Source organism: Podarcis gaigeae, assembly GCF_964106915.1.
Source record: "Podarcis gaigeae genome assembly, chromosome: 6".
Lineage (NCBI taxonomy): Eukaryota > Metazoa > Chordata > Lepidosauria > Squamata > Lacertidae > Podarcis > Podarcis gaigeae.
The window spans coordinates 28388965-28413341 of NC_139682.1; the positions used below are offsets into that span (position 1 = coordinate 28388965).

The 24377-nt window shown below is 44.5% G+C and overlaps 1 protein-coding gene across 2 annotated transcripts in view; it reads right to left on the minus strand.

Moving 5' to 3' along the window:
* Window positions 1–5615: 5615 nt before the first annotated feature.
* Window positions 5616–24377, minus strand: part of MAP1LC3A (microtubule associated protein 1 light chain 3 alpha) — a 39110-nt gene continuing 20348 nt past the window's right edge. For both annotated transcript variants that reach the window (XM_083746390.1, XM_083746389.1), the window contains exons 2-4: window positions 22410–22465; window positions 7865–7971; window positions 5616–6797 (exon numbers count right to left, since the gene is read on the minus strand). In XM_083746390.1, the coding sequence (XP_083602516.1) occupies window positions 6635–6797; window positions 7865–7971; window positions 22410–22465 (326 nt within the window). In that variant the 3' untranslated portion in view covers window positions 5616–6634. The remainder of the gene's footprint in view (window positions 6798–7864; window positions 7972–22409; window positions 22466–24377) is intronic.

Below are 24377 nucleotides of genomic sequence, written 5' to 3' on the forward strand. Positions count from 1 at the left end.
CTTCCAGGACATAACCTTGTCTCAGGGAAGTATCTGGAGACTACGGTACTTGAGTCTGAGTTTTGATGGGCTTTCCAAGGAAGACTTCCTTTCAGCTCAACTGTACAGGTCGGTTGGGGGCACAGTGTAACTCAAGCAATATTCCGATGACATTTCCACTCCTGACTTGTGTGTGCTCCCTGTCTTGTTCTTTCCCTCTTTCAGGGTTCATCTGAATTTAGGGCAGATAATATTTTGGGTTTGTCCGTCAGATGGCAGGGGGTGTCAGCACAAAGTGATTCCTGATGTTTTCGAGGAGAGCCTTACAGTGGCAGCAGGGAAGGCTTGTTACGGTACCTTTATTTCCCCCTTTTTGTCTCCCCCTACACACCTTAAAATAAAATAGAAAAGCTACCAACTCTCAGCAGCTTGGATGACAAGAACTTCCTCTCTGAACTTCCTTCCTGAAAAAATGCAAGCAGAGGTGGATTTAGGGGACCATGACTGGTGCAGTCGCACTGGGTGCAGATTGCCACCGGGGCACCGCAACTATGATTGACAGTGGAGTGTGAGAGGTGAAGGAGCGCTGAATTTTGGCATCGCACAGGCTGCCGCTGAAATTTGAGACCCCAAGATCCGCCATTGATGCAAGCGTGTATGATGAGCACTTCTAAAAGTTGAAAGCGGTCAGAAGCTCCCTCACCCCACCACTGCCCTTGTGCCTCCTAAATGACCACCTCCCAATATGCCACCAGTAAACAAGGTGATGAATTGAAGGTGGGCTGTTTCAGGGCCCCACCACCCTTATGTTCGTGCTAACTGCATGTGTATAGACTCAGTGCATGCACCCAGGTCGGGGTGCAGGATCCAGCTCATCCACCGCTTTCTTGCATGCATCTCCACTCCATGAGCATTTGGTTCAGTTCTGTTGCAGGTAAGATGTCTGGCTTTTCCCAACACTCTTTGTCACCATTAAAGTACCTGCCAGGGGTACGCAACCTGACCAAGCTTCAGAAAATTCTGACGAAAACATCAGTCATAGCAGTTTAAACACTGTGCATTGTGAGGCAGGCATCATATATTTGCAACCATTTTTGTGTCTTACCAAGGCATTTTATAAATGTATGCTATCGGCTGCTTGTGTGAAAAAATGCAAGGGTATTGCAAGGATGTAGCTTTTTCTGGTTTGGATAAAATTGGGGGATTTCAGGTTCCTATTTTAATCAGCCATTTACTGAGGGTATGTTTTGCAACACAACACTCTTGGGTGGATTGATGCCTCCCTGGCTGAGCCTGTTTCCCAAAAGAAATATATCAGTTTTCAGCACTCAACAGCAGTGAAGACAATTGATGGGGGGAGTGAGCCTCTGTGAGTGTTGCATGTTTATGAAGTACTCCTGCATCTGTTTGATGTGCTACTCTCTCTCTGTGTGTGTGTGTGTGTGTGTGTGTGTGTGTGTGTGTGTGTGTGTGTAAGAGAGAGGCTGAGAGGCCACATTCAAACCATGCATTTATCATAGTCTCTGGTTTTGTAGTCTCTGGCTTGGCTCACCGTAGTGCTCTTCTCAAGGCATGATCACCTGTCTGTGAGAACAGTGGACTACATTACAGGGTTGTCGTAAGCCAAGCATGACTAAACTTGGCCCTCCAGCTGTTTTGGGACTACTACATCCTGTGTAAGCCATTCTGCCTCAGCGTTACCATACCCTTTGGGGGCAATATGGGAATCGCAAGAACAGCACTGTATGCCTAGTCTACTTTTTGAACCAAAGGTCAAAAATAATAAAATATAGGGATAGTGTTAAAGATGGCCCACCTTACAGGGTTTGGCATAAAGGTTGCTAGGATATGTGACATGCTTTAACCAACGTAAAAGTGAAGCATAAATACTATTATAGAGTTGTGGTTAAATGCTGTTGTTTGTTAAAAACATCTGGTTCTGCCCAGCTGTTAAACATCCCCGATTGTGACTGATGTCCCGATTGTGACTGATGTCGCAGTCCACCGAACAAAATGGATGTCCTTCATTTGAGACGCGGTCCAAATGTATCACTTATTTAGGGGGGAAATAATAAGCTGGAAACAGTCTGAGCCATGTGTCAGCATTACCTGATAGCTTTGGGCTTTCAAAATGGCTGCCTTGTCAGAAGACTTGAGCCCTTGGTTGCAAACGGGAAAACTGATCAATTGACAGAAAGATTACCGTGGTCTGCAATACAGTTCATTTCCCTCTCAGCTGGTCTGCCCCTTTCACTTATGGGCGTTTTGAGGATTCATGCTGTCTTTGTAAACTGGAGAATGACCACTGCCTCAGGTGCATTATTCTATTTAGGACTGAGAGTGGAATGATGGTCTAATGGTATTTATATTATTTGCAGGACATTAAGAGATAATTGGAAGCTGACATTGGAAGTGTGCATGTGTAATGGTTAGTCGAGAGCGTCTCTAGTCCGTCCTTACCCAAGGGCTATTAAAACCTTTTAGCTAAATGTAATTAATGTAACATAATATTTCCCCCTGCTTTAGCTTGGCGGTGTCCTGATTCTAGAGTTTCTCTCCCCATCCCCCTCGTTTTCATCCTCTTAAATCCTAATCTGGGCTGGCATGCAGAAGCCCTGGAGCTGCAGCATCTTGGCACTGAGCGGTTGCCATGGCATCAGCCATTTTGTTTCCCATGTGAACCGCGTAGAATAATTTGAGGCTTGCGCTTGTCCTTCTCCAATGCAGGTGGCCATTTTTGCAGAGGGTCAATAACTTGCTAGGCTGTGACAGGGAAATAAAAAAGCAAAGGCTGCACATGTACCCCACAAGAAGTGAAAAAGGAGGTTGTTTAGGGGGAGAGGAAAAGAGAAAGAGAAACAGGTGTGTTAGAATGAGAGGAACAGGCAAGTCAAGAAGCAGGAGAACGTTTGGTATGGATTTGGTACAGAATTATAGGGCACGTTTTAGACCCAACCTACGTCGTCAGACCTGTTGCTTAGCCTTCGCTCACATGCAATGAAAGATGGATGACAAGCAGCTGGCAATCTTCCTTTTAGAGCATCTTACTATTGCTGATCTCATGGAGGGATCTTTGATGAGCTTCCAAAAAACCCTAGGGTTTCTCACAGCACAGTTTGCGAATGGCAGGAGTTGAATCTGGACCTGGATTCCTAATGACTGTACTAGCACGCCATCCCAAATTAGTTTGGGTCCATAAGCTCAGGACTAGTCAAACTCAGGCTTCCCAAGCAGGGCAAGGGCTATGAGGAGTAGCAATGTACTGAATTGGGATGACTTTTAACAGGGAAGGGTTTGTTCTAATAATGAGATTGCTTTCCTACACATGGAAGGATCTGTACAGCAGGCTGTCAAGCTGGCAGGCTATAAAAGCTATATGGCATGAATAAATTGGTTCCAGCAGCCATGGGGAAGTGGCTTCTGCCTGCACTGAGCAGGATGAAAGTGTTGCTGAGCTATTTTCTCACGGAACGGAAGGCATGGTTGCACAAAGCGGGGGGGGGGGGGGGGGAGCTGGTGTGTTCCAGATAGGAACTACATTGCTTCCCTGTACGACTGGTACTATCCAATTCGGTTCCAAGATTTTAATTGTAAACCTGTTGCTGGTCGACATGCTGCTCTCAGCAGTTTTTCTCGTGGGTGTGATGTATTTTGTGAATCTGCTCAAGGAAAGAAGTTGGCATTTGGCAGCAAATTCAATCTTAACTTTCATAAGCATATTTCTAACTTTTATGGCTGCAAACGTAGGCTTGAAACGGTATTTGCAATTGTGGGTGAATTCTAAAAAGCCAGGAGGAGTTGGGGGGGGGAGTCTCTGCCTTACTCACTGGTCCTATGAGAAGCAAAAGTAGAATAAATGGTGCAAATTGACAATTTGCATCACTTATACTAATAATTTATTATTTATACCCCGCCCATCTGGCTGGGTTTCCCCAGCCACTCTGGGCGGCTTCCAACAAAATATTTAAAATACAATAAAACATCAAACATTAAAAACTTCCCTAAACAGGGCTGCCTTCAGATCTCTTCTAAAAGTCAGGTAGTTGTTTATTTCCTTGACATCTAATGGGAGGGTGTTCCACTAGGTGGGCGCTACTACTGAGAAGGCCCTCATAGTGTTGAGACCTTTGAGCCTATGCAGAATGTACAGTTACGCTGTCAACATGAGTTAGAGCATGTAGCCTGGCTTCTCATAGATCTCCCAATAGCAGCAACTGTGAACTTGAAGGCAAGTTTCAAAGATACAGGAAGCATATGTGACACAAGACCTCATAGGTCTCATGTATCACACTGTTCTCATGAGAAGATCTCCTTTGGGAGCTTTCTATATTTACAGGAGCAATGCCTAACTTAGCACAACCAAGTCTGTTGCTGCATTTCTCTTCCTTTAAGAGACCTAAAGTTCAGCTTTTCCCCTTTGCCTCTTCTGTGTGGTCTTACTGGTACCTGTGCAGAATGGCACGGTTCTTCCCACTTTCTGCTTTGCTCATGTGGCAAAGGGAATGAAATTACTAGTGGCACCAAACGGCTCGATTTCATTTTTTGTGTGTGCGGCCCTTTCTGAGCACCTGAAAGGGCTAATAGTCGAAGAGGTTTACAGTAGTCAGTGAGCCTCATTCCTCCCCATTACTGCAGCAGAGCTCATGAACAAGAACAAGAACTACATTACAGCTTGGTTCCTTGGGGTAGTGAGGAAGTCCTTTAGACACCTATGAGTCTCAACCAGCAGGGCTAAGGGCAAGGGACGTTGGGAGCTATAGTCACAGAGGTTCCCAATCCCTAGACAGTAACAAGGTAAAGGTAAAGGTAAAGGTACCCCTGCCCGTACGGGCCAGTCTTGACAGACTCTGGGGTTGTGCGCCCATCTCACTTAAGAGGCCAGGGGCCAGCGCTGTCCGGAGACACTTCCGGGTCACGTGGCCAGCGTGACATCGCTGCATCTGGCGAGCCAGAGCCGCACACGGAAACGCCGTTTACCTTCCCGCTGGTAAGCGGTCCCTATTTATCTACTTGCACCCGGAGGTGCTTTCGAACTGCTAGGTTGGCAGGCGCTGGGACCGAGCAGCGGGAGCGCACCCCGCCGCAGGGATTCGAACCGCCGACCTTTCGATCGGCAAGTCCTAGGCGCTGAGGCTTTAACCCACAGCGCCACCTGCGTCCCACAGACAGTAACAAGGGAACAGGCCTAATAGGCCCAGAAGCCATCTTCTGGTTTACTAAAAAAAAAAAACCCAGTGGTTCCATTAGCCAAATACATTCTCTAGGGCTGCAGTGTGTAGATGTGCAATTCTCTTCCCCGGGCTAGAAAAGGGTTAGTTTAATCTCCCACTTGCTAGTAAAACTGAATTACTGTGTCACGATATGATACACATCTAAACACTGTGTCACTGACATGAAAAGTTTGGAAAGCTCTGCTCCAGGGTTACACCAATGCACAGAGGTTTGTGCACATGTTCCATTTACAGCTCCATTTACACTGCACAACTAGGTTCAGCATTTCCGTGGAAGTTTGTGGCACAAGGACACAAGCAGAGAACAGGCGTGCTGTCACGACTCCTCATCACCAGCCTTCAGTCTGACTGTATGGGACGCCTGAGATTGGGGCAGGTGAAATCTACTGCTCTGACAACAAGACACAATTTTAACTTATCTTTATTTATATAGTTATTTGTATAGATTCAACTGGGTGGGGAGTTTTTTCTGTCATACACACACGTTTTTGGTATCATAAATTTAAAAAAAGAGAGGAAAAAAGCAATATAAATCAGCACATTCCTTGAGTGAATGGTCTGCTTGCCACAATGGGACAAAGAAAATTAGAAAAAAAGGAAAAGAAACTCGTGCATGCAAGAAAGGAGAGGGGCTGGCTTTAAAAAAACGAAACAAAAACAATCCTAAAAAGGCAAGTATAAATATCGACAGAGACACAGCACAGGGTACGGCAGATCTGTGAAAATTAAGCTAATTCCACGCTCACCTCTACTACGTTTTAAAGTGCAAAGAAGCTTGGGCTTGGTTTGTTTGTTTTTCAAAATCTACATAATACAAGCAAATTATATTCCCCCGTCGTGCTTACAAAATAAAATAAATCTAAAAGATATACATTATACACAGTCCTGTAGAAGACGCCTACATCTACTCTGTAGCACCAAGAATTGATATGCAAGTAATTAAAAACGCAAGAGCAGTGGTAGTTATTTGTTTTTGTTTGTTTGCCTTCAGATTTCTGGCCCTTTAATAAAAGTTCAGGGGATAAGCCCCTCCCCTTGCTGTAGCGGTGGCGTTTTTCTTCTTCCGCCTGCCACAAGCTCCATCAATTTGGCATTGGACTAAGAAAAAAGGACATGATGACAACAGAGACAGAAAAGGAGACAGAGAAAACGCACGCAGCGGGGAAGGAAGGGGGACGCAACAAGTGTTCCACACGGGGGGTCAAGGGCAAGGAAGTAGAGACTTGTGGGTCACGCAATCATACACACACAGAACTAGCTTGGTCTGCTGCACTGCAAAGGTGGAGGCACATGAGTTGCTTTTTGTGCTGCTCCCGAGCCACAGGCCTCTGTCTGCACTGGTGTGCCAAGGGGGTGGGGTGGGGGGAGTGTTGGGGAGGCAGGGATGTTGACGCAACAGTCAGTCCTCTGGTGCGGACAGGCGCTCAGTAGCCAAAGGTCTCCTGCGAGGCGTAGACCATGTAGAGGAAGCCGTCTTCGTCCTTCTCTTGCTCATAGATCTCAGAGATAGGGGTGGAAACGCTCACCATGCTGTGCTGGTTCACCAACAGGAAGAAGGCCTGGGTGGGATTCAGCTGCAGCCGGCGACTGGTGGAGAGGGGGAGAAGGAAGTTCAGGATTAATCAATTTATTCAATTTCGGTGCCGCCCTTCGCCCGAGGGTCACAGGGCAGTTTACAGTAGAACAACACAAAAACACACAAACCAAAATAATAACATGCCCGAGCACATTAAACACAGAGTTTAAAGGGCCATAGGTCGTTTAATTAGCCAAAGGCTTGGGAGAAGAGGAATGTTTTGGCCTGGGACCCAAGGATATGTAATGAAGGCATCTGGCGGGCCTCCCTGGGGAGAGCATTCCACAAGTGTGGGGCCACTGCAGAAAAGGCCTGCTCTTGTGTTGCCGCCCTCTGTGTCCCATGAAGAAGGGCCTCAGATGATGATCGCAGGGTCCAGGTCAGTTCATGTGAGAGGAGGTGGTCCTTGAAGTATTGCAGTCCTGAGCCATTTCAGCTTTATAGGTCAAAATTAGCAATTTGAATTGGGCCCGGAAACTAAATTGGCTGCCAGTGCAATTGGGCCAGGATTGGCATTAAATTCTCAAACTGTCTTCCCCCGGTGAGCAACTTGGCTTCTGAATTCTGTACCGGCTAAACTTTCCGAACCATCGTCAGTGGCAGCCCCATTTATAATACGCTGCAGTAATCTAACCTGGAAGCAGTTACTTCAGGAGAGCTAGCAGGAGGAACTGCACAGTGGAATCCAATTCACTTATTTGTTCAGACCCAAAGATGCCACAAATAGCTCAAAAGAGAGAGCTGGCATCTTTTGGTGGCAAACCTGGTTGGCATCTGGAGTGCCTGCAGATCTGATTATGGTATAGATTCAGGGAAATACCCTTTCTGCCTCCCCCAAGCAGCAACAATACCTGCTGTGCCTTCAGCTCATTAAGTCAGTGAATGATGAAAAGCCACGCTGCAGCCTTTGCAGCTGCCCCATCACCCTTCTAATTCATAGAGGAGGACTGCCCTATCCTCATGTCCTACTTTAGGAAGCTAGTTAGAAGGGCAAGCTGTTCCCATGCCAAAAAAATAACCCTTGATTTGCACTGTCAGGAGCAGATCACAGCTGGCTGCTTTGAGGCCTTTCACTTACCGGATTATTTTTACCAATTCACTCATGTTGACATGGTCAGGGACTAGGAATTTGGTCTTATCCAGCACAGGCAGCTGCTTCTCCCCCTTGTATCTTTCAATAATGACCTGATGAGAGAGAAATGGGTGCAGTCAGGTTTCTTCTTCTATCACGGCAGCCCTTAAGGAGACAGCCTTTCAAACAGCAAACAAACCCAAGGATGTGAAGATAATTAAAAATCAAGAACCAAACCACATCAAAGCTTTTCCCAATTGGCACCTTGAAGTCAGGAGTGGCTTCTGTCTGGTTTTACAAGAACCCCTTTTGAAAGGTGTACTGTAATCAACGAATTGAATGCTGACTCCACATTCGGTCTTGCTCCTCTCTCCTTCAGATTGCTTGTGCCCACCTTCTTAAAACTTATTTTAAGCAATAGCCTGAACATTCAGTCATTAGCATGTTTGTTCCATATCTTATTTGTAAAAGCAGACATATGAAAAATTAAAAAGAAAATGATTTCCATGATCTTGAACGAAAGCCAGCATTTTTTTTTTAAAGTGTTTTATTGACTCGTTCACTGCTCAGATTATATATGCCTGTCCACAGCCTTAGCATCAGTGAGAATTCAGTAGGCCCACGTCCCCTTTGGTGTTGTGTACAACACAAAATGTACGCCACTGCTCACAAAAAGGAGAATCTTCTGAATCAATAAAGACAACAAGATGGTGCGACAGCCACTCGGCAGTGAAACACAGAGATGGCACAGCTCTGTGGCATGATGGTGATGATGATGATTGTATGTATGTATGTATGTATTCATTCATTCCCCTGCCCATCTATCTGGGTTTCCCAAGCCACTTTGGGCGGCTTCCAACAAAATATTAAAATACAATAGTCCTTCAGATATTAAAAGCTTCCCTAAAGATTTTGACCAAACTGCGGGAGGCAGTGGAGGACAGAAGTGCCTGGCGTGCTATGGTCCATGGGGTCACGAAGAGTCGGACACGACTAAACGACTAAACAACAACAACAACAACAACATCTTTTGATGATGACACGGAAAGACCACCAAGTTGATATTTAAAAGGCAAATGTGATGGCGCTGGCAGTAAGCAGCCACCTCAAATCTGCTGAGTCTCCATCTTTTCCCCTCCCACTATCTCAGATTTTGAAATGCGACCACTGGTTCAACCCCTGGAGAGAAGCAATCCTTTTAAGCATCCATATTCGCTAGTGCCACAAACTCAAAGCCACACAACTGCCATTTTTGTTTAAATACAGTGGTGCCCCGCAAGACGAACACCTCGCAAGACGAAAAACCCGCTAGACGAAAGGGTTTTCCGTTTTGGAGGCGCTTCGCAAAACGAATTTCCCTATGGGCTTGCTTCGCAAGAAGCAAGCCCATAGGGAAATCTCCAGGGACCTCTTTTAAATGCTAGCGGTGGGGAGCAAAGCCTTCCCCCCCCCCTCCGGCCTTCAGAAGAGGTCCAGGAAGGCCGACGGGGGCCGAAAGGCTTTGCTCCCCACCGCCAGCATTTTAAAAGCAGTCCGGGATAGCAGGCAAGCGCTTCCCGCTATCCCGGATGGCTTTTGAAGGCAGGCGGGGGGGAGCAAAGACTTTTGCCCCCCGCCCGCCTTCAGAAGAGGTCCTGGACCTCTTCTGAAGGCCGGCGGGGGCAAAAGTCTTTGCTCCCCCTGCCTGCCTTCCCGGGATGTTCTCATCCTGAAGCAAAGTTCTTAACCCAAGGTACTATTTTTGGGTTAGCGGAGTCTATAACCTGAAGCGTATGTAACTCCAGGTACCACTGTATTTACAAACTGAGCTGAGCAGAACCTGCTGTTTATCATGAGTATGCGACCCCCCCCCCCACAAAAGAAATGTCTTCTGAGGTTTCTGACAAACCTCTGGAGCAGATTTGGAAGGGGTTCATGTGGAGAGAAAGTACCACTGTGCAGGCAGCAGTCCTTGTGCTAAATACATCCCAGTATGAATCTGAATGAATACCAGTTATTGGGGGACAGAAATGACACAGGGCGGGTGTTGCTGCATTCATGTGGGCTTCGCAGAGGCATCTGGTTTTTGTTTCATCAACCCCTTTTGGGGAATTAATTTGATTCAGTGTTGGCCATATGTTCTGCATTTTATGATGTTTTGATGCTTGTATAGTACACTTCCACGGTATTTTTCTCAGGCGTTGGCAGCTTACAAATACTCGTATAAATAAATAAAAATCTGGCTGGTTAATATTAGAGGAGAATGCTAGATTGGATGGGCCTCTGGTCTGCTCCAGCTTCTAAACATCATTTCATTTACAGACCCGAGAAGCTATATACGTACGTAATGGGGAAGGCCCTGCTCCCCAATTACTGAAGTGTGGGAATTGTTTGGTTTGCTCTCTAGTTAGGAAAAGGAACTCTGCACATCCTCAGTAGTTCTGCTGCTTCACTAGATGTCCCTCACAGCCCTTCCAACTCTACGATTCTATATATGCTCAAGGGCTGGGCCCCAAAACTGAAAACAGGTTCTGGGGCTGAGTTCCAGCTGAATGCTGATCGACCCTCATTCACCCCCCACTTTCAGTCCAGATTTTATTTTTATCTCTCCTTCTAGGAACAGAAGTGCTACTTCAACAGAAAAATGTCTGAAGCCTTTTTTACAGATAATAAATGCAGTTATTGTGCAAATGCATGATTGTTTGCAAAAAAGGGGGGTGCCCTAGTGTAAGAATTGGCCTTAAAAGATCAGGCCAAGGTCCATCTGGCCCAGACGTCCATCTGAACCACTGCCAACCAGCTGCCTTTGGGAAGAGCCAAGAAGCAAGGCATTCAAATACATGTTCAGGGCATTGAATCACGTCTGTTCAATGTCTCCTTGCCATGCAGTTATTAAAAAGCATAGTGAATTGCCTTCAATCAGAGCCTTTTAGGATATAATGGATGTTGTCCCTTGTCAAGGATCCTTCCAGATGGGAGCTTATTGTAGATTTGGTGTGGCTCATGCCTGCAAAAAAAATTTTTCCTCAGCATCCACACAATGATACCACTGTCAAAATGTGAACCCATACTTTTAAAACAAACAAAAAAAAATCCTTCCAGTAGCACCTTAAAGACCAACTAAGTCAGTTCTTGGTATGAGCTTTCGTGTGCATGCACACTTCTTCAGATACACTGAAACAGAAGTTTCCAGACCCTTCTATATAGTGAGAAGGTGGGGAGGGGTATTACTCAGAAGGGTGGTGGGAATGGGTGGTTGGCAGATAGCTGTGATGAGCCTGTTGACGACTCTTAACGACTGCAATAGGTCTTACAGGGAGAAGCAAGGAGTGAAAAGGTGAAAAATGGCTTTGTCATGTATAATGAGATAAGAATCCAAGGTCTTTGTTCAGGCCAGGTTTCTCCATGGTTTTAAGTTTGGTGATAAGTTGTAATTCAGCAGCTTCTCTTTCCAGTCTATTTCTGAAATTCCTTTGTAGTAAAACAGCTACTTTGAGATCTTGTATAGAATGTCCTGGGAGATTGAAGTGTTCTCCTACTGGTTTCTCTGTCTTGTGATTCCTGATGTCCGATTTATGTCCGTTTATTCTTTGGCGTAAGGTCTGGCCTGTTTGTCCAATATAGAGAGCTGAAGGACACTGTTGGCATTTGATGGCATACACAATGTTAGACGATGAGCAATTAAATAGTCCCGAGATGGTATGTGTGATGTTGTTGGGGCCAGTAATGGTGTTGTCCGGGTGTATGTGGCAGCAAAGTTGGCATCTGGGTTTATTGCAGGCTCTGGTGCCAGTGTCCGTGTTAGGTCTGGTTGTAGTATTATTGTGGGTTAGGAGTTGTTTAAGACTGGGTGGCTGTCTGTAGGCAATGAAAGGTCTTCCTCCCAGAGCTTGAGAAAGAGAACTGTCATTGTCCAGGAGAGGTTGTAGATCTCTGATGATACGTTGTACTGTTTTAACTTGCGAGCTGTATGTGATGACTAGAGGTGTTCTGTTATTTTCTTTTTTGGGTCTGTCTTGCAGCAAGTTCTCTCTGGGTATCAGTCTGGCTCTGTTCATCTGTTGTCTAACTTCATCTGTTGGGTATTTTACACGGACACGGACACTGGCACCAGAGCCTGCAATAAACCCAGATGCCAACTTTGCTGCCACATACACCCGGACAACACCATTACTGGCCCCAACAACATCACACATACCATCTCGGGACTATTTAATTGCTCATCGTCTAACATTGTGTATGCCATCAAATGCCAACAGTGTCCTTCAGCTCTCTATATTGGACAAACAGGCCAGACCTTACGCCAAAGAATAAACGGACATAAATCGGACATCAGGAATCACAAGACAGAGAAACCAGTAGGAGAACACTTCAATCTCCCAGGACATTCTATACAAGATCTCAAAGTAGCTGTTTTACTACAAAGGAATTTCAGAAATAGACTGGAAAGAGAAGCTGCTGAATTACAACTTATCACCAAACTTAAAACCATGGAGAAACCTGGCCTGAACAAAGACCTTGGATTCTTATCTCATTATACATGACAAAGCCATTTTTCACCTTTTCACTCCTTGCTTCTCCCTGTAAGACCTATTGCAGTCGTTAAGAGTCGTCAACAGGCTCATCACAGCTATCTGCCAACCACCCATTCCCACCACCCTTCTGAGTAATACCCCTCCCCACCTTCTCACTATATAGAAGGGTCTGGAAACTTCTGTTTCAGTGTATCTGAAGAAGTGTGCATGCACACGAAAGCTCATACCAAGAACTGACTTAGTTGGTCTTTAAGGTGCTACTGGAAGGAATTTTTTTTTGTTTTGACTATGGCAGACCAACACGGCTACCTATCTGTAACCATACTTTTAAAGTATTTAATCCAGATTTTCCTTCACTGCAGAAAATCTATTAAGTAAAAATTACCCATTATATATCTGCAGTACAGAAGCTCATTGTTTCCTTCTGTCTGTCTCTCTCTCTCTCCCCCCCCCCTATATATATGTGGCTAATTTGGGGGGGGGTGTATGTGTTGCCAGTGTTGATAGGTGGCCTCTACTGCCACAGCCCTACTTACATTTGCTCCCTGAGTCAGTACAACGCAGCCATTTTATTTCCAGCAGCCCAAAAGATACTAGAATGCCTAATTCCATCAACTGTTGCATAATGAGGGCATGTTTGAATTTCAATGACCCATTCTCTCAAGATCTCAACATGTGGGGGATAATTTTGGGGACTGTAACTGTGGTATATAAACCAGGCTTTTAGATAGATAGATGATAGATAGATAGATGATAGATAGATAGATAGATAGATAGATAGATAGATAGATAGATATAGATATAGATAGATAGATAGATAGATAGATAGATGATAGTTAGATAGATAGATAGATAGATAGATAGATAGATAGATAGATAGATAGATAGATGATAGATAGATAGATAGATGATATAGATGATATAGATAGATAGATAGATAGATAGATAGATAGATAGATAGATAGATAGATGATAGATAGATAATAGTGCCTTTGCCCAAGGCCTCTTCATCACTCTTGCACAAACCTCAACCGGGAAACTATCGGTTCACAAACTTAATCCATTCCGGGAGTCCGTTTGACTCCCAAAACGGTTCAGAAACCAAGGCACAGCTTCCAATTGGCTGCAAGAGCTTTCTGAACTCAAGCGGACCCCATGTTGAACATTTGGCTTCCAAAAAAAGTTGGCAAACTGGAACGCTTACTTTCGGGTTTGCGGCATTTGGGAGCCGATTTGTAAGCCGTTCGGGAACCAAGATGCCACTGTTTTGTGAAACGTGATAACTAAGGCTAGTAACATTTGCTTTTGCACTTGGGTGCACTACTTAGGATTTTTCATTTTAAAGGTGTGCATGTACACAGAGAGATACAGAAACAACTGCATGTGTGTCCCCAGACTGAAAAAGGGTAGAGAAGGACAGAGTGAGAGTAACTGAAGGGGTGGCACACATCTGCCTGCACAGATGGTGCTAAAGTGCCTAGCTACTGTCAACCTTCTGAGTTTAGGAAATCCTTATGTTCTACTATTAGACAAATGGAAGATGACAAGAGCACAGCATAAGCGTGGCTGGCTTCAATAGCTTCCTCTCTGGATCCTCACCATTCATCTTCCTCTCTGCTAAAGTCCTTACCGGTGTCTAATGGCAACAGTAGGAGATAAGAGGCATCCTTTTAATTACCAATCCCACTCACCACCCTCACAGGAGGAAATCATTCCTACTGCAATGAGAGTAGGCAGAGTAGGAGCCCTTGCTGTTTCTGCTGCTGCTGCTGCTGTCTATAGCTTGGAGATTACAGTGACAGCTGATGACATTCAGAGATTTATGGCAAGACTCTGTTTCTGCAGCCATGGGCTGAGAGGCACCCAGGAGAAGTGAATGGGAGACTGCTTACTACAGCAAATTTGCTACTCGCTTAGCTCTAACAGCATCCTGGGTGTCCTAAGGGATACAGAGGTGACACAACTCCAGGCTTATTTATCTACAATCTAAGCAGTGCAGGCAGGACAAAAAATGAAGGATGGAGAGGACTTTGGTGGGGGAACAGAGAATAAGGAGATGTTCCTTTCTCTCTCAAAATTCTAGAGCCCAGGGTCATCCAATGAAACTGAGTAGAGGGAGAATCAAGACAGACTATTAGGCTGATATTAAAGTAGGAAAGGGAGTTTTTTATATACAGTGGTACCTCGTGTTACAGACGCTTCAGGTTACAGACTCCGCTAACCCAGAAATAGTACCTTAGGTTAAGAACTTTGCTTCAGGATGAGAACAGAAATCGCATGGCGGCGTCACAGCAGCTGCAGGAGGCCCCATTAGCTAAAGTGGTACCTCGGGTTAAAAATAGTTTCAGGTTAAGAACGGACCTCCAGAACTAATTAAGTTCTTAACCCGAGATACCTCTGTATATATAGAGAAGGTGGTTGTCTGCATTCTTAAGGAAGAGCATGGATTAAGATGGGAGTGGGGGAAAGGGAGACAATAAATGAGGTATAGAGTCGGACAAGAAAGAATGTGAACCTTATGCAAAAGCTTCAGAAAAAATAGTTTAGGGTCTCTGAGTCTTCATGCATGAACACTTGAAATGTGTTAACATCACAGTGCAGCAACAGAGCAGCACTGACGACATGCACACACAGACCGAGTGTGGACCTATGGAAAGTTGTCAGTTGAAAGCAACCTTAGGAATAAGTGCAGAAAAAAGAGAAGCTGAAGGTGAGAGAGAGAGAGAGAAGCAGAACTGAACAATGACACAGAAGTGTGGAGTGGCAGGTGATGGGCAATAGATAAGGATTATGCGTTCTGCTTTCAAACACATTCAGGTTAAGAGTATGGCATGACTGAGATGGCTAGGATGAAATTTCAGAGCCAGCTAGAGATACTGTATTGAGCAGAGGAGGTGGGGGAAATGTCAGGAGCAGAAAGTTAAGTCTGGGAGTCATCTGCATAAAAATTTGTGGTTGAAGGAAATTATCTAATGTTTTTTTTCTCAAGTGGCACTTAAATCTCTTTCTTTGTGTGCTTCCCCATGTTTGCAAAGTAGATGAAGATCTTGGCAGTGACCAGAACAGTGTTGTTGTTTTTTCTTCAACTATGTTGCTTGGATCCCTAGGGTTCCCTGGAAAGTAACAGGGGGTTCCTCAAGGAAAATATCAGTAATGGCAGATACATCTTCTTGAAAGGCAGCACCACTGATTTTTCTTCTGCAGCTACAGAAGAATGATGTACATGTTCTCGGCTGCATTTGTAGTTCTGGCAAGGGCGATGGCAAGACCCAACATGCCTTGCTAGCGCCATGCATCAGATGAGTGTGCGCCCTAGAACACATACCCAAATCCTTTGCAGTGTGCATGAGATCCTTGAAAAACTCTAGAAATAGATCCCTCAAGAGCGAAAGACTGCAAAACCGCTCAGCTAAAACACTGATTTGCAAAGGGCGCTCTTTTCCTTTTTTTAAAAAAAAAATCCATATTAACAAACAACACATTCTGCAGTAATAGGCATTCTTCACATCTTGCAACATTATTTTTCTAAATTATTTCCCCTTGCCCATATTCCATCTAAAGGGGGGAGGGACTGAAGGCTGCACACCTACAAAGCTCCAAAAATACTGTCCACAATGACTTGGAGCCACAGTTATTTGTTGGTTGGGGCTGCTGTGGTCATTGCAATCTGTTGTCAAAGGCTGCCTTGTGTTGTAACTTCCCATAGGGCATTTGGAGAGAATGTGGCAGATAGCAGCCACGACACTGATGGCATCCAGGACTGTGGGGAGGAATGCAGAGATGATGGCACTGCTGGCACTGGAGAAAGAACCATCACTCTATCCACAGCTAGTAACATCATGAGCTGCTCTTGTGTGGTGCTGCTGGGAAAGAGCCACAGCTCAGTGGCAGAGCATCCTCATGGTGCGCATAGTTAAACTATGGAACTTGCTTCCTCAAGAGGCTGTAATGGCCACCAACTTGGATGGCTTTCAAAGAGGATTAGACAATTTCATGGAGGATGAGCCTATCAAAGGCTACTAGCCCTGATGGCTATGCTTCCCCTCCACACTTGGAGGCATCAATGCTTCTGAATACCAATTGTTGGAAGAGAGTGTACTTGTGCTCAAGTCCTGCTTGTGAGTTTCACACAAGCACCTAGTTGGCCACTATGAGAGCAGAGTGCTGGACTAGATGAGCCACTGGCCTGATTCAGCAGGCTCCTCTTATGTGGAAGGATCCAGTTTCAATTCCCAGCATCTCCAGGCAGGCCGGGCAAGCATCCGGTTCTGAATCTCTAGAGAACTACTGCCAGTCAGGCACTGACAATACTCAGTTAGATGTACCAACGGACTGAGCTAAACAGCTTCCCATGTAGCTATGTAAACCAAACCAAATAGTTATTCAAGTATCAGTAGCAGAGAACAGATGGGTGTACATACAAGCACACCACATATCATGCTTGTGGCATTTTAGAGTCCAATAGCTAAAGAGCTGTTGGCTAGGGAGCTGTGTACTTTGCAATACTGAATGAACACTATGCAAGTTACAGGATTTGGTACCGACCACAAAGTTCAGAATCTTAGCGTTGTAGGAATGCCTTTCCATTTTGCAGATATGTGGTCAATGCCTAGTGAAATCCAAGGAGCTAGAGGGGATATTGAATAAGATGCCTACTTGTCAGCACTGCTGATTGGATTTCAAAATCCTGCATAGCCTCCCTTCAGTTTCCTCACCGACCAGCAGGGTTGGAATTATGCAAAATATCACGAACCAGCCCATTTTCCAAGTGGCGATCCTTATGTAGCCAAACAGCACCACACATGCACAAGGAAGAATTACCAGGATGCCTGGATAATCAAGATTTATAGAGCTACAAATAAAATGTTAAGGGGAGCAAATCTAAAGGAGTCCAAAATACCCCAATGAGGACTGAACATGCTGATAGTTGAGAAAATGAAGAACATATATATTTTTACAAAACTAGAGAGGAAGGGGATGGAGTATCCTGAGAGAGCGCATGGTTGGCTGCCTTGAACCCCAAAAGGAGCAATCCACACGATGCAATGTTTTGCTGCTGGTCTCACTTGTAAGAAAATACAATGCAGACTGGGTTAATCTGCATAGATAGCAGAATGCAGCTCAGTAGCAGCAAATAGTTAAACTATGGAACTCATTCCTACAAGATGCAGTGATGGCCACCAAGTTGGTTGGCTTTAAAGGAGATTTAGACAAGTTCATGAAGCACAAGTCTATTAGCGGCTACTCGCCATGATGCCTATATTCTACCTCCACTGGCGGTAGCAGCTGGCCTCTGAACACCGGTTGCCAGAAACTGCAGGAGGGAAGAGTGCTGTTTTTGCTCATGTACTGCTTGCAGACTTTCCACAGGCATCTGGTTGGCCACAGTGAGAACAGGATGCTGGACTCGATGTGCCTTTGACTTGATCCAGCAGGGTTCTTCTTACTTTAAAAAGAGCTTGGCTCCCTCTAGCCAGGAGAACCTGTCCCCGTTCCTTCTCAAATCAAGTAGCTGACAGCAGAGATTATAAACAGGCAACCACTGTGTGGTCACAAGATTAGCGCTGACCCAGCATGGACTCTCAAGGAGGAGAGGCTAGTGAGGGGCAGGTGGAGAAGAAAGACAGACAGACGGACAAGGAGACAGCTGGGGAGAGCAGAACGATTCTGCCCATTCACTGCAGGAGCAAAACAAGACAGGATTGTCATATCCCATCTCTCCATTTAAAAAGGAAAGAAGGAAGAAGACTTCAAGGCCATCTTACAATATGAAACAAGAAAATAAAGGTATTACAACGAAGATCTGAAATGCCATTTAAAAACCTCAGGAAAACAAGACAGACTTGGCCTAGTGCCCAGAAGAAGTAACAATGACAGCATCCAGGGACAGTGTTTCTTCCATAGATAGGGATTTAAAGCGTTATTCCTGAATAAACATTTTCTAGCTTTGCACTGGGGCATGGACATCTGAAACTAGGTGCTTGAGACAAAATCACCCTTTGTTTTTATTTTATTTTAAATTCTTACATATATATCTCTCTTTTCTTCCATCATGGAATCCATGAGGACAGAGGGTCAGGTCAAAGATCAAAGGCCAGTCTAGTAGCCTAGCATCCTATTCTCACAGGAGCCAGCCAATGGGAAGCCTGAAAAATACACTTGAGTGCAACACAACACTGTTCTCCTCACTGAATTCCTAGTCCTCATAATTTACTGCAGGAATGATCCTGGAAGTATGTATGGTGAAGTCTGGAGGAGCGTTAAAAGATTTCCCTACTCCCACATACCCCTCTCCAAATAAATTTCCTTTTATAGCTGGGCATTTGGCTTTTTCGGCTTAAACATGAAATTCTCACTAAAATTCCCCCCCCCCCTGACTGCCCCTTGTGTTATAACACTATCCATTGTATTATAATGATATTTCACGACGTTTCATTAAGTTCTGTGTCCTGTGGCCTCTGGCAAAGTAAAGTTCCTCTTGTTCATTTCCTCCCCCGAGGTGGACTGAAGGGATTGGGACTAAGAAACTCCACAAGCAGCTAGTCAGACTAGGGAGTGGCAAGAGTTTCATTCTGTCTGGTGGTAGCCTAATTTTCTGGGTGGGGAGCAGGGACATATAAAAATGGGGTCTGCTAGCAATACCCCCCTGATGTGTCACAACCCCTTTGGATTCTAGAATGCTATGGTTTTATTTTCATTTTCACTCGCAGCACAGTTTGTCTGCATGATCCCTAAACTATAAGCAGAAAATATTTCCCACCCTTTTCTTTTGTCTAGTCATCCACCATTCACATCTTGCCCAGATTAAGTGACAAGTTGATTGGATTCAGCTTCTGATTTTGGCCACATTTCCTCAAGCATGACACCTGGCACTTAAGAGAATGTAACTTAGACATACAAAATTGTGCTGGGGCAGCTGCTAAAAATGGCAAAATTGTGATCGGCTGTCTCCTTTCTCCCCATAATGCATAGATTAGTTTTGCCTGCTCTTGCGCCATTTTCATAGACAGGCAGCAATGGTTCCATTGACCTTTGTGCAATTGCTACCCAGCGACAATGGCTAAGTATTTATGAAGGAAGTTAAGTTTCGCAGTATTTGGAGACTGGATGAGAGAACAGCACAAGTCTAGAGCCAACAGTGTTATTTTTCAAGAACTCATATTTCAATGGAACAATATGCTCATAACAAAAGAGCTAGTATACATTTCTCTGAGCCACGGCAGAAGGAATCTGACATTGCTGGAGCTGTCAACAGAACCAAGCAGCAAAGCGGAGGCCCTGAATGCTCATAAAAAGGATATATAGTTCTTTTGAGAGCAGTGACTCTCATGCCAGTATATACCGTAACTCACAATCTAGTAATTCACCAACCAGCCATTCTGGCAGACTCCATCTGTTCTTTCCCGACCTGCTAGCCATGCCTATTGCCCATCTGAACTGTTGCCCTGTTCCAACCCAAGGTTTGGCAAGTTTCAGTAGACAATTTGAGTATCCCTGTTGACTAAATTTTAGAACTTCTATCAGAATTTATTCTGTTGCTCTTGGCAGATTCTTCCTCAAGTTGTTGCCTCAAACAAACCCATGTCCAACATGATGGAAATCTATGAGCAGTGGCAAAGGACATTAGTAGCCCACAATTATTAGAAACATTCACGGAAATCTGATTTAACAATGAGAATAGCTCCACACAGGCAAGATCTCTTAAATTCTTCTGCCACTTCAGGCAAAAAATATGATTTGGGCACTCTCCCTCTCTCCTCATGTTCATCCAAGAGCAAGAGAACTGCTGCATTCAACCTTTAAGGGGATGCTCAGCTCCAGCCCCCTCCTCTTCCTCTGCTCCATGCAAGTGAATGGAGCAAGGAAGAAAGGGCTGCAATCCGGGGGATAGGGAGATTCTAAGGAGGTCAAGTACCCCTTCCCAGAGACCCTGCTCTTCCACGGGCCAACACTACAAATGAGTTAATTGCAACAGGTTTCTTTGATTTCTCAAATTAAAAGATTAACTTCAGATTTATGTGGGGTGGGGAGCAGTGGCGTAGCGTGGGTTGTCAGCACCAGGGGCAAGGCAAGTAATTTGCGCCCCCTAACCCTAACCCCCAGATGTTGCGCCCGGTGCGGCCACCCCCCCTGCACCCCCACGCTACGCCACTGGTGGGGAGTAAATGTGGGGTGGGGAGGTAGAGGAAACATAGGCTAACATCTTGATGGCAACATTTTTGTGCAGATGCAAAAAAAGAAAAGGAAGCTTGCACACCCATCCAGAAGGGCTCATAGATATCCAGATGACAGTTTAGCCTGGACACTGAGGTCCAGCTCCGAGGGCCTTCTGGCGGTTCCCTCACTGCAAGAAGTGAGGTTATAGGGAACCAGGCAGAGGGCCTTCTCAGTAGTGGCACCTGCCCTGTGGAACGCCCTCCCATCAGATGTCAAGGAAATAAACAACTATCTGACTTTTAGAAGACATCTGAAGGCAGCCCTGCTTAGGGAAGTTTTAAATGTCTGTTGTTTTATTGTATTTTTAATATTTTGTTGGAAGCCGCCCAGTTGGCTGGGGAAACCCAGCCAGATGGGCGGGTATAAATAATAAATTATTATTATTATTATTATTATTATTATTATTATTATTATTATTATTAAATTTACATTATTCTTTCAGTTGGGGACAAAAAAAAGAGGAGGAGGAATAAGTATATGATCACAACCCCAAAAAAAAGTTCAGAGGATAATTTCCTGGAAAGTCTCTCCCATGCAAAAATTACTGCTTTCTAGTTCCAGTTTGTCCTTTGATAAGGCTGGAGTACCAGGTACGCTTTTGCTTTGGCACAAGTGAAAGAGATTGCAGTAATGTTTGTGCCTTGAGGCAACTACCTCCCCAGAGAAACTTGAATTTCTCTTTGGCATTCACTTGATTACTTCAAGGTTAAAGCCAGGAGGATAGAATCATGGATAGAATCAATCGAGAAGATAAATGTTTGATAATGTTGTAATTAGAATCCCGAGCCCAAAGAAGTGTTTGGGAAGGAAAGTTTGAAACAGGATGGGGTGGTGAGCAAAAGAGAGCCACAAACCATGTAGGAAGTAAACAGAGCATGCTCAGCCCTTGTAATTAAAAGGACTGCTGTTTCTTTTTGCTGCTCCCTTTGGTTAGGAAATAATAAATGTTGCCAGCAGCTGGCAGAGCTGGTCACTTACAAGGGCCTAGTTATATTTCCCAGAGATCCCTTGGAAGAGGGACTGACTATTAAACCACTCTGGCAATTGTAGCTCTGTGAGGGGAAGAAGGGTTTTCTAAGAACTCTCAAAATTTGTGTGATTCTTTGGAGGAAAGCCATGACAGATAAATAATAATAATAATAATAATAATAATAATAATAATAATAATAATAATTTATTATTTGTACCCCGCCCATCTGGCTGGGTTTCCCCAGCCACTCTCGGCGGCTTCCATAGAAACCAAAAATACACTAAAATATCACAGATTAAAAACTTCCCTGAACAGGACAGATTGATGTGGTATAATACTGCTTTAAATGTATAGTGCAGATAAGGCCTAAACCAGGCAGCTGAGGCTCCCTGGAGTAAATAAGACCTTGTACCAGCAGTTTGAAGTTTATTGTCAAATTTCTTTTTGCTTTGTACTTACGTATTTCATTTAAGACTGCTTCTTCTGCAACACTGAATTTATTGCATGTTTGCTAAATTGTTGGTTTTTGTCTTCTTTGAACTTATTGGCATGCCTTGTAAACGGCTTTCTCCCTCAACCTCCATCTCCACCTTCAACCTGCAGAGTGCATATCCTTGCCCTCAAATATTGGCTATAATTTTTATAAGGGGCCAGGCCCCATTTTATTATTTTCTGCTTTCAAGGTGTTGAGTCTTAACAATATAGCGATTTCATCTTGGCCCGTGTAAGAGGAAAATGAGCAACTTTAGCAGGCTGGCACTGAGAGCCAAAACCGAAGCATGGAACACAGGAACACAGAAGTTCAAACAAAAGCGCACACACACCACACAACCATCCGTTCTATACTCACTGGAATTTTGTTTGGATGCTGTTCTCGGATCTGCTGTACTTCTTTACAACGATCCGCTGCAAAAGGGGAAAAATAGCAGATTTAGCAATTTGGAAGACTTTTCCTGGCTATTTTTTTCAATTAAAAATTGGGGGGAGGGGGAAACCTTGCAAATGTTTGCAAGCAGGATTATACAACTCATACCAAACTGGGACAGTGGTCAGAATGTAGCAGTTACAGCAATAAATAAGAATATTTGCTATTTATATAGCAATCCCCCCCATCTATGGGAAGTCTTGTATATCACCTGATGTCCACCCACACCCAAAGTCGGGTACCATGCAGATTAGCTAGCTAGATAACACAAATGAGGCTTCCAGACAAATGCTTATTATGGAATCGGTGCTGTTTATGCACACAATGCTGTTGTTTATTTGCCACATCCACATGAGGCCATTGGCATCAAAATGTCACCCTTCCATCCCTGCCCCATTTAATCCCAATTTCCCCCTTCCCATGGAAAATCAGAAAACCTGCTGCCAATGACTGGCTTGCAACATTAAGTCCTTGTCTGGAAACGCCAAAGTACAGAGCTGCTACAGCAATGAGATGGTAATTTACACTGACCTACATGTAACTAAGCTGGACATTATCCACATTGTGAAAGGCTTATGCCAGCTCATCAGGAAAGCATTCAGGAAGGAAGCCAAACTTCTGATGTAAAAGGATGCCTTAGCCTATGCAGATTACAGTGGTACCTCGGGTTAAGAACTTAATTCGTTCTGGAGGTCCGTTCTTAACCTGAAACCGTTTTTAACCTGAGGTACCACTTTAGCTAATGGGGCCTCCTGCTGCTGCCGCCGACCAATTTCTGTTCTCATCCTGAAGCAAAGTTCTTAACCCGAGGTACTATTTCTGGGTTAGTGGAGTCTGTAACCTGAAGCGTCTGTAACACGAGGTACCACTGTATTATTTACAGGATGTCTATGCTACTTCTTCATCACTCAGCGCCCTCAAAGCAGCTTACAAAACACATGCTCCATCTCCTTATAACTAGGACAATCAGGAAGACTACTTTATACATTCTTTTTTAAGGTATATCCATGAAGTCTCAGATATACATCTAAAAACATGTGGATGGGACATGCATTTGAAAACAAGCAGGTCATACACCTGCCCTCATCAGGGCATCACGAATAGCTATAGCTCTCTGCTGAGTACACACTGTGGCAAATCCAAGTTTGTCCCTATAGAACACGTGAAACAGCCCACATAAATTAGTAGACAAAAAAAAAAAAAAAAGCAGAATGAAACACTATGTCAAGCATCCCCAAACTCGGCCCTCCAGCTGTTTTGGGACTACAATTCCCATCATCCCTGGCCACTGGTCCTGTTAGCTAGGGATGATGGGAGTTGTAGTCCCAAAACAGCTGGAGGGTCGAGTTTGGGGATGCCTGCTCTATGCACATTCATTAGGAGGGAAAGAAAAGTCTTCTTAATTCTGTTCAGGCATGGTTTCCACATTGTTACAGAGATTTCACTGCTCGTGTCTCCTGATGCCAGACATATTTCTGATAAACTGAAATGGTAGTGATTGGAGACACAAGAGGAAATAAATTCCACTCCCACCCTGCCTCAAGCCCAGCTGCTGCTTCACCCCAATAGAATAGGGGTAGAAAACCTGTGGCCCTACAGGTGCTATTGGGATGAGAATGACCATCAGCCACAGTCATAATGTCCAAGAGATTATGGGAGGTGTAGTCCAACATAACTTGGGGGGGGCACAGGTTCCCCATCCTTGCCCCAGAATCTCAGTGGTCTGCAGATTAGAGAAAGGGTGGAAAGTTGAGTACAAAAAGAAAGGAGTACATTCGTTTAAACCTAGCCTGAAAGGGCACAATGTGTATTTCAGAGGGTTGAAAAAATTATTATTTTTCACAATGAGCGATAGATATAGGACAAAATATAAATTTTAACCTCTGGGGAAAG